The 9,219-nt window shown below is 41.9% G+C and overlaps 1 protein-coding gene across 1 annotated transcript; it reads right to left on the bottom strand.

Annotated features, from left to right (window-relative positions):
* Positions 1-5,842: 5,842 nt before the first annotated feature.
* LOC141657222 (calcium-dependent protein kinase 32) lies at positions 5,843-8,859 on the bottom strand. Its single transcript, XM_074464377.1, has 6 exons — positions 8,005-8,859; positions 7,308-7,728; positions 7,068-7,183; positions 6,795-6,962; positions 6,474-6,704; positions 5,843-6,375 (listed from the first exon to the last, which is right to left on the bottom strand). Exons 1-6 carry the CDS (start codon positions 8,506-8,508, stop codon positions 6,220-6,222), a joined length of 1,596 nt encoding a protein of 531 aa, XP_074320478.1. The 5' UTR covers positions 8,509-8,859; the 3' UTR covers positions 5,843-6,219.
* Positions 8,860-9,219: the final 360 nt, after the last annotated feature.

Here is a 9,219-nt window from a genome sequence, read left to right as displayed (position 1 = left end):
ATATATACCTGATTGATAAACACGATGAGGGAGAGAAGACGTGACAACAGTGACGGAGATGAAGACAGAGAGACGATCAGGGAGGAATGGAGGATGATATAGTAGCAGTATTAGCTTGTATTTGTGTTTGTAGCGTATAGCAGAATAAAGCAATATGTTGTTCTTAAGATTTTCATAATATTAATAACAACGGTTATTGAGTCTACAACCGTTGTTAAAACGTATTAAAAATGGGTTCTAATATAACCGTTGTGATTACTTTTCACTAATTTGGCGCCAAACCATTAACAACGGTTAAAATTTAACCGTTGTTATTAGTTTTTTCATTAACAACGGTTGTTTAAGTATGACCCGTTGTTAAAACCAATAACAACGGTTAACAACACATAACCGTTGTAATTAAGTTTGGTAAAATTCGCGGAATAAATTCTACAACGTGTTTTGATGATTTTCGTGAATAAGCGTTGTTAAAGGGCCGTTGTGGTTGCCTGTATTTGTAGTAGTGATGGAGGTCGGAGTATGAGTGACAACTCTAACCTTACATGCTTCAACTGTGGTGGGATAGGCCACAAAAGACGGGAATGCACGAGCTACAAGCCCGGCACTGGTTCATGAGCTCGATCAGGGAATTTTTATCAGGGGCCGACTCAGAGTTTTGCTAGTAACCGACCGGGAGGTTCATGGGGCAACGGAGGTGGACAGGGTAACCAGGGCGGTTACAATCGCGGTGGTGGTGGATCTTATCAGCGCCAGAACAACAGCACCACTCAGGATTCGACAGCCAAGCCAAGTACCTCCAACGCTTCAGTTCAGGGTGGAGGACAGAAAAACAGTGGAAAGCTTTTCATGATGGACAAGCAGGAAGCACAGGATGATGCTCATGTAGTTACCGGTACCTTTCTTGTTCATAATGTATCGTCCTTTCTTTTGTTTGATTCCGGGGCTTCACATTCTTTTGTGTCTAAGAGTCATGCTGTGTCTATGGGTTTGGGGACGTTTGAGGTTGTAAAAGATGATATTTTCATACCTTCAGGGGAGTTTGTGTCGTGTCTCAAGCTGTATAAGGGAGTATCCATGGTAGTTGGAGGGGTAGATTTACCGGTAGACCTGTTAGAGTTTCCTATGGATGGGTTCGAGGTGATTGTCGGGATGGATTGGCTGGGTAAGTATGATGCCAGGATAGATTGTCGGCAAAAGAGAGTGTCCTTAAAGGGTCCCAAGGGTGTTAGGGTGTCATATAGAGGGTTTGTGGTAAAGCCTAAGTTTAGGTTCATAGCTGTGATGACTTTAAAGTCATGTTTGAGGAAGAAGTGTCCTTTGATTCTCTGTCATGTGAGAGACCACCGAGTAGAGCCACCAACAGCTTCTGAGATATCTGTGGTGAGAGAGTTCGAAGATGTTTTCCCTGAGGAAATACCGAGTTTGCCTCCCAAGAGGGATGTTGATTTCAGCGTGGAGCTTAAGCCGGGAACGGGTCCTATATCTAAAGCACCTTACCGTATGGCACCTAAAGAGTTGGCAGAGTTGAAAAAGCAGATACATGAGTTGCTAGGCAAGAGTTACATCAGGCTTAGTGTGTCACCGTGGGGAGCTCCAGTTCTTTTTGTCAAGAAGAAAGATGGGAGTATGAGACTGTGCATTGATTACAGAGAGCTCAATCGTGTCACAGTGAAGAACAAGTATCCGTTGCCTAGGATTGACGACCTGTTTGATCAGCTTAGTGGAGCAGGTGTGTTTTCCAAGATTGATCTTAGGTCGGGATATCACCAGCTGAGGATAGCAGATGAGGATATTCCTAAGACCGCGTTCCGATCTCGATATGGTCACTACGAGTACGTGGTGATGCCTTTTGGGTTGACCAATGCACCAGCAGCTTTCATGGATTTGATGAATCGGACCTTTACACCGTTTTTGGACAGGTTTGTGGTTGTCTTTATCAATGACATCTTAGTCTATTCTAAGACTAAGGAAGAGCATGAGGAGCACTTGAGGATAGTCTTGCAGACCTTGAGAGAAAATCAGCTTTATGCCAAGCTATCTAAGTGCGAGTTCTGGTTAGAGGAAGTGGCTTTTCTGGGCCATGTGATATCGAAGAAGGGAGTATCTGTGGATCCTAGTAAGATTGAGGCCGTTACCAAGTGGGAATCGCCGAAGAATGTTGCTGAGATTCGGAGTTTCTTAGGCCTTGTCGGTTACTACAGGAGATTTGTGAAAGATTTCTCTACCATAGCGCGGCCTATGCCATCTTTGATGAGGAAGGAAGTCAGGTTTGTTTGGGATGAGAGTTGTGAGACGGCGTTTCAGACCTTAAAGGAACGCTTGACCACAGCTCTTATCCTAGCCTTGCCAGAGGGTTGTGAGAATTTTGAGGTATATACCGATGCTTCAAAGAATGGTCTTGGTTGTGTTTTGATGCAGGAAAGGAAATTCATAGCTTATGCTTCGAGGCAGCTGAAGCAATATGAGGAGAACTACCCTACTCATGACCTGGAGCTGGGTGCAGTGATTTTCGCTCTTAAGATTTGGAGGCACTACCTTTACGGAGCAACTTTTAAGGTGTTCTCTGATCATAAGAGTCTAAAGTATATCTACACTCAGAAAGAGCTTAACATGCGACAGAGACGGTGGATGGAGCTGATCGGGGATTACGATATGAAGATCATCTATCACGAGGGTAAGGCTAACGTTGTTGCAGATGATTTGAGTAGGAAGAGCGTTCATTCGCTATGTACCGCCATGTCCTTGCTAAAGTTGAGGGATGAGATGTCTAGGTTGGGGATCTTTATGATTCGAGAGGGGGATACCATCGGGGATTTGACGATCGAGCCAGAGTTGTATGAGAACATCAAGAGTAAGCAAGAGCTTGATCCTAAGATTCAGGAGTGAAAGTCAAGGGTAGAGAGTGGAACGGTTTCCAGGTTTTCTATCCATACAGATGGGAGTGTTCGTTTTGATGGGAGATGGTGTGTTCCTGAGGATGCAGAGTTGCGAAGAGTGATCTTGACGGAGGCTCATTGCACTCCCTATTCAGTTCACCCGGGTGGTGACAAGCTTTATAAAGACCTTAAGAAGACTTTTTGGTGGCCAAACATGAAAAGAGATGTAGCTGAGTTTGTGGCCAGATGTTTGACTTGTCAAAGGGTCAAGGGTGAGCAAAGGAGACCACAAGGTAAGATACAATCCTTGGAAGTACATGAGTGGAAGTGGGAGTCGATCTCTATGGATTTCATTGTGGGGTTGCCTAGGTCACAGCAGGGTAACAACATGATTTGGGTGATTGTTGATCGGTTAACCAAGTCAGCTCACTTTGTTTTCATGAAAGATACTTGGTCTAAGATGCAGCTGGCATTGGGTTACAGGAGGCATGTGGTTCGGTTACATGGTATACCTAAAGATATCGTTTCTGATCGTGATGCGAGGTTCATATCCAAATTTTGGCAAGAACTGCAGGAGTTGATGGGTACAACTTTGAAGATGAGTACGACCTTTCATCCCAAGCAACCGATGGTCAGACAGAACGGACCATCAAGACCTTAGAGGACATGTTGAGGGCATGTGTTATGGAGTTTGGGGGAAGTTGGGAAGACAGGCTTGATTTGATCGAGTTTTCATACAACAACATTTATCATACGAGCATCGGGATGGCACCTTTTGAAGCTTTGTATGGCCGGAAGTGCCGAAGTCCAGTTTGTTGGGATGATAGTTCCGAGACGGTGGTTTTGGGGCCCAAACTGGTACAAGATATGGTTGAGCAAGTCCAGTTAATTCGGCAAAAGATGAGAGCGGCTCAAGATCGTCGGAAAGAGCTATGCCGACTTACACCGAGGACATTGAGTTTGCGGTAGGTGACAAGGTCCTTTTGAAAGTGTCACCTATGCGGGGTGTTATGAGATTTGGGAAAAAGGGTAAGCTAAGCCAAAAGTTTATAGGCCCTTATGAGATTTTGGACCGTGTTGGCGAGGTAGCTTACAGGTTAGCGTTACCACCAGCTTTGGATAGGGTACACAATGTTTTTCATGTATCTCGGCTTTCGGAAGTATGTGAGTGATCCGTCGCATATCTTGAAATGGAGAACATCGAGCTTGATGAATCCTTGTCCTACGCCGAGATTCCTAAGGAGATTCTTGATCGCAAGGTTCGTAAGATACGGAATGGTGAGACGGTCTTACTCAAGGTCCTTTGGTCTAATCATAATGTGGAGGAAGCCACATGGGAACCCGAGGAAGCTATGCGTAAACGTTTTCCTAACCTTTTTGATCAGGTATGTTTGGTTACGGGGACGTAACCGTTGTCTTTTTAGGGGGGTAGGAGATGGTCGCGGTCGTGTTTTGTCTTGTTTTGTTGTTTTGTTTTTAGTCGGGTTAGTGAATGTTGTGGTAACTTGTGTAGTCCTTTGGCGTTGTTACATGTGGTTAACATAGTCTTGTTGTGTCTTGTTTTAGAGTGGAGTGTGAACTTCGGGACGAAGTTCTTTTTAAGGGGGGAAAACTGTAATACTACGGATTTTCTTTGGTGACTACTCGACCGAGTAGAGCTTACTCGGCCGAGTAGTGCTGTAGTTGTGAGTTGTTTTGGTTCTGCCGATGAATACTCGGCCGAGTATAGTGAATACTCGACCGAGTAGCGGATACTCGGCCGAGTATAACTTTACTCGACCGAGTATTCGGTCCGGCGAGTATTATTTTGACGGTTTGATTAGGGAGTGTTTAAGATTATTTTTATATCTCGCGTCAGTTTTTAAAACATCATTTCAACTTCATCATTTCTACGTTAACCCTAATCTCTCCTTAATCACTCCCTATTCATTCCATAACTTTGTTGTGTGTGAGATCTTCGGAGTTCTTGCGTATAATTCCTCATCCTACTGTTGATAAGTTCTATTTTTATGTTATTTGTATTCTTTGGGGTTACTGTATACCTATATGGAGTTGAGAACATGGGGGATTGTGCATTGTGTAATTGTGTTACATGATTATTGTATAGGAGAAGACTTCGTAGAGGAGCCTTTCTGATTGTCCGTGTTGCGTGCTCTCGTTGATTGCTAAGGTAGGGTTTCCTACTCGTTCATCGTTCTTTGTAAGACATGCTTGTTGTGATTATTGTTATCTGTTGATCATCGGAGTATGGAGATTGTTGTGACGGTGTTGGTGTGAGGGTATTGAGACGGCTGTGATGTCATGTGATTGTGATTGTGGTGGAGTCACTTGCGGGAGTGGCTTCACACTCTAGTTCGCCCTCCGTGGAACCCGCCACGGGAGGGGATGTGCACATTAAGGGACAGGGATTGTTGTCGCTCACTGAGGAGCTAGACTAGGTGGGATCGGCTGCGGTCACCCACTGGCGGCGAGGATTACCTGTTGCGATGGGTAATCTGGTAGGGCTACACACTTTGGTGTGTAGTCGGTTACAGTGTGATAATGGAGATTGGAATTGGAAGATGATCGTTGATTACTTGTTGGTCCTGTTTTATAATGTTTGAGTAATCTCGACCCCGTTGTTGTTTGTGGAATCTGCGGTGATCCATTCGGGGATGGTGAGCGAGCTTGATTGTATTGCTAGTGTGAGCTTGGGGACAGTCTTGGGAGTATTGTCATCACCAGTCATAGCATCACCGTCTTAGTCTTAGTTGGATTTCTTTTATTGTTAGACTTTGGAGTTGTATTGTGTTAAACCAGTATTTGGATTTGGATGTTGTAAACTTTATATTTTACAGTACTTTAATAAATGTGCTCGATTGACGCTTTTGATATGTCTTAACCTCAAGAACCGAGAGTAACACTTTCATGATAGGGTGGTCCTGGTAAGGCACCTGAGGGGGTGTTACATTTCCAACCTTATTGTGTACAGTATTACAGACCGGCATTCAAAGCGACTCACTGCTCTTTTTTTTCATTGCTGCTCTTTAAGCTTGCAAGTTTGCAGGAAAATGGCACACTGTACAAGATATAATGTGTGTTTTGACATTTCTGTACTCTTTTACAAGCTTTATTGCATTATCTTCAAATGAACAACATGTTTCTCATTTCAGATTTTCCCATACTACCTATTTACAGCCACAAATGGAACAACTCTTCTTTCTTCCCTCAACCTCCATGTAAAATTGACACGGGACTGAAGTATGTAACAATGAGATGATGGTGATAGAGGGGAGATTCAAATTCATAAAAATGAACCAAAGATATGTAAAATCAAACAAGTTTGCGAACAGCAACAGTGTACTCATCTTCCTTCATTCGCTGACTGTAGGGAACCGTCTTTCATCAATTTCAAGCTTAGACTGTTAAAACGGTCTCGTGAGTATTGTCTTGATGCTTTCCTCCAATCTGTTCCGGCCTTCATCATTGCTGCAAATTCCTCGTAACTTATTCTGCCATCCTGCATATTCCAAAAACATTTATTAGTGTGTTCTGTAGTAATACTCCCCTTTCTATAACAGCTTACAAGAAGAGAGACATAGTGACTGTCTAACTGACCTTATCTGTGTCGACATCATGCATGATGGCGTTTATGACTTCCTCGTTGTTAATCTCGAGTTCATCATCTAGAGCATCCCTCAACTCTTCAATTTCTATATACCCATTTCCATTTTGATCGAAGAATGAAAAAGCTTTGCGCAGGTACTCATCGCCATCCATCTTTTTTAAATGAACAGAAATTGCTACAAACTCTTTAGAGTCTAGGTATCCGTCCTTGTTCACGTCACCCTGTATCCGCGTATTATTTTGTTAAAACAAGACTTATATTAATGAACTTGAAATAGTGAAATGCTCGATAGGGCTCTTTAAACTACTTACAGCTTCCATTAGAATCTGGACATCCGCTTCTGAAATAGGGTGACCAAGCTTATGCAACCCGGCTTTCAACTCTTCTATGTCAATTTTGCCTCTTTTACCAGTGTCCATCAATGCAAATTTTTCGTTAATTCCTGCAACTTCTTCCTTTGACAGATGTTCAGCAATGACCTGTATTCATTCACAGTTAGTTATTTACAAGATAGGATCGTAATTCGCAACCCCCATCACAAAACACGACATATTATTCAGAATTTCAGATAGTTGAAGAATTACCCTTAGAGCTCTTTTCTTAAGCTTGTTCATCACAGAGAATTGTCTCAGCCTAGCTTTCACTGCTTCACCCAACGAAACATCTGGAGCCTTTTTCGAGTTCATTAACCAAGGGTGATCTGTATGAAAAATAATACTCCATTGATTTAATCCAGGTGTGCTAAAGAATTTACATGTTCATTCAAAAGAAACAGACAGTACCCCTCAAAAAAAAAAAAAAACAGACAGTAGACTAGACATTACCTAGCACCTGCTGGGCAGTATAACGACGGACAGGATCAGGATCAAGCATCTTTCTTACAAGATCTTTAGCATTGTCAGAAACTCTAGGCCAGGGTTCTCGTTTGAAATCCAAAACAGACCTAATAATCGCCTGTGCGACTCCTTTTTCAGTTTCTGCCCAAAAAGGAGGGACACCACACAACAAGATGTAGAGGATTACACCAGCACTCCATATATCGACTTCAGGTCCATAATTTCTCTTAAGAACTTCAGGGGCCATGTAGTATGGACTACCAACTATTTCATTAAACCTTTCCCCTGGACTGAAGAATATCGATAGCCCAAAATCAATTGCTTTCAGAGGCGCAGCTTCCTTCTTATTTGCAAAAAGGAAATTCTCTGGTTTCAGGTCCCGATGCATCACTCCGTGCTCATGACACATCTGCAATACCCAAGGAATTACGATTATTACAGTAGATACAGAAACATGAAGCCACAACTCTATGCGCAGAAGGTTAAGCTGATGATTGAGGCCCAATCACTCAAATGTCCTTTGGGAACTCGGGCCTCAAGGTCGTCAGGCTTTCATACAAAAATCATCTCAACCAAAAGCTTAAACTGATAATCGTAGGCCTAACAGAAACATCAATAAAAGTTTGTCTAATTTTCTACAACCAAATGAAATGAGAAACGAGAGAAGAAAGCGAAGAAGGGAAACCTGAACAACTTGAACAATGGTGCGCATGACAGTAGCAGCAGCCCTCTCAGTGTAATGACCTCGAGCGACAATGCGATCAAACAACTCACCACCCTCACACAACTCCATAACCAAATGAACAGCAAAATCGTCTTCATATGTATCCTTAAGGGTGACGATATTAGGATGTTTAGGCATGCGCCTCATGATATCAACCTCTCTTCTTACATCATCAATGTCAATGTCAGTCTTTAGCTTATTCTTCGATATCTTCTTACACGCGTAAACCTCTCCACTCATTTTATCAGTACACAAATACGTTACTCCGAACTCCCCTCGTCCCAACTCTCCTCCTAGTTCATACCTCTCCTCTATCTCGTGTCCTGTGGGGTCTTTTAACACTACCAGTTTCCCATTTCCATTGCCATTTCTGCTACTATCATCTGGCGCAAATGGGTTCCTCTTCTTCTTCCCCTTCTTATGATCAACCCCGTCAACACGAGGCGTTACACAACAATTCCCCATTTACAACCCAAACCAATGTACAACTCAAGAACAATATGAATATTTTTGTACAAATATGTAATCCAATATGAAAAGTCGCCTTGTGATGATCCTATAAGACACCAAAAGGCGAAACCCTCCAAGGAAAAAATGATCAAAATGAAACGATGAACGAGACTATGTACAAGAAAAGGTCAAAATCATACAAATTTTAAACAAAAAATGACAGAATTTTTGTACAAAGAAAGAAGGTTTATTTGAAATCTTTACAATATGAAATAAAAGGAAACCGAGATTCTTGGGATTTTGTAGAGATAGATTTTGAAGAAAAAAGGAAGAAAATTATGAAAGCATGATCATAAAAGAGGGTGTATGAAATGTGTATATAAATGTCAAAAAAATCATGTAGAAAATGTGAAGGAGAAGGAGCAACTCAGGATACATGCATGACAAGGTCAAAGCCAACCTTCTTTGTCCTTGCAATTCCTCTACCGCCACCCCCTTCTTTTTCTGACTTTTCTGTTAGGAAATAAATATTAATTAATTAATGGGATTTTGTCCAAATTATCTAGAAAAATTAATAAATATCGTTTTATGGTAGATTAATATGTTGGTAATATTTGACTTTATTTTTTTGGTTATTAGGTTTGAGAAGTATTTCGTAAAATTGTTTGTAATAAAAAATCTAAAATGGGCGTTTTTGCATATTTTTGTTTTAAAACGTTGTATCTG

Source organism: Silene latifolia, chromosome 5, assembly GCF_048544455.1.
Source record: "Silene latifolia isolate original U9 population chromosome 5, ASM4854445v1, whole genome shotgun sequence".
Taxonomy (NCBI): Eukaryota; Viridiplantae; Streptophyta; class Magnoliopsida; order Caryophyllales; family Caryophyllaceae; genus Silene; species Silene latifolia.
This window is presented reverse-complemented; position numbering and strand designations above follow the sequence as displayed.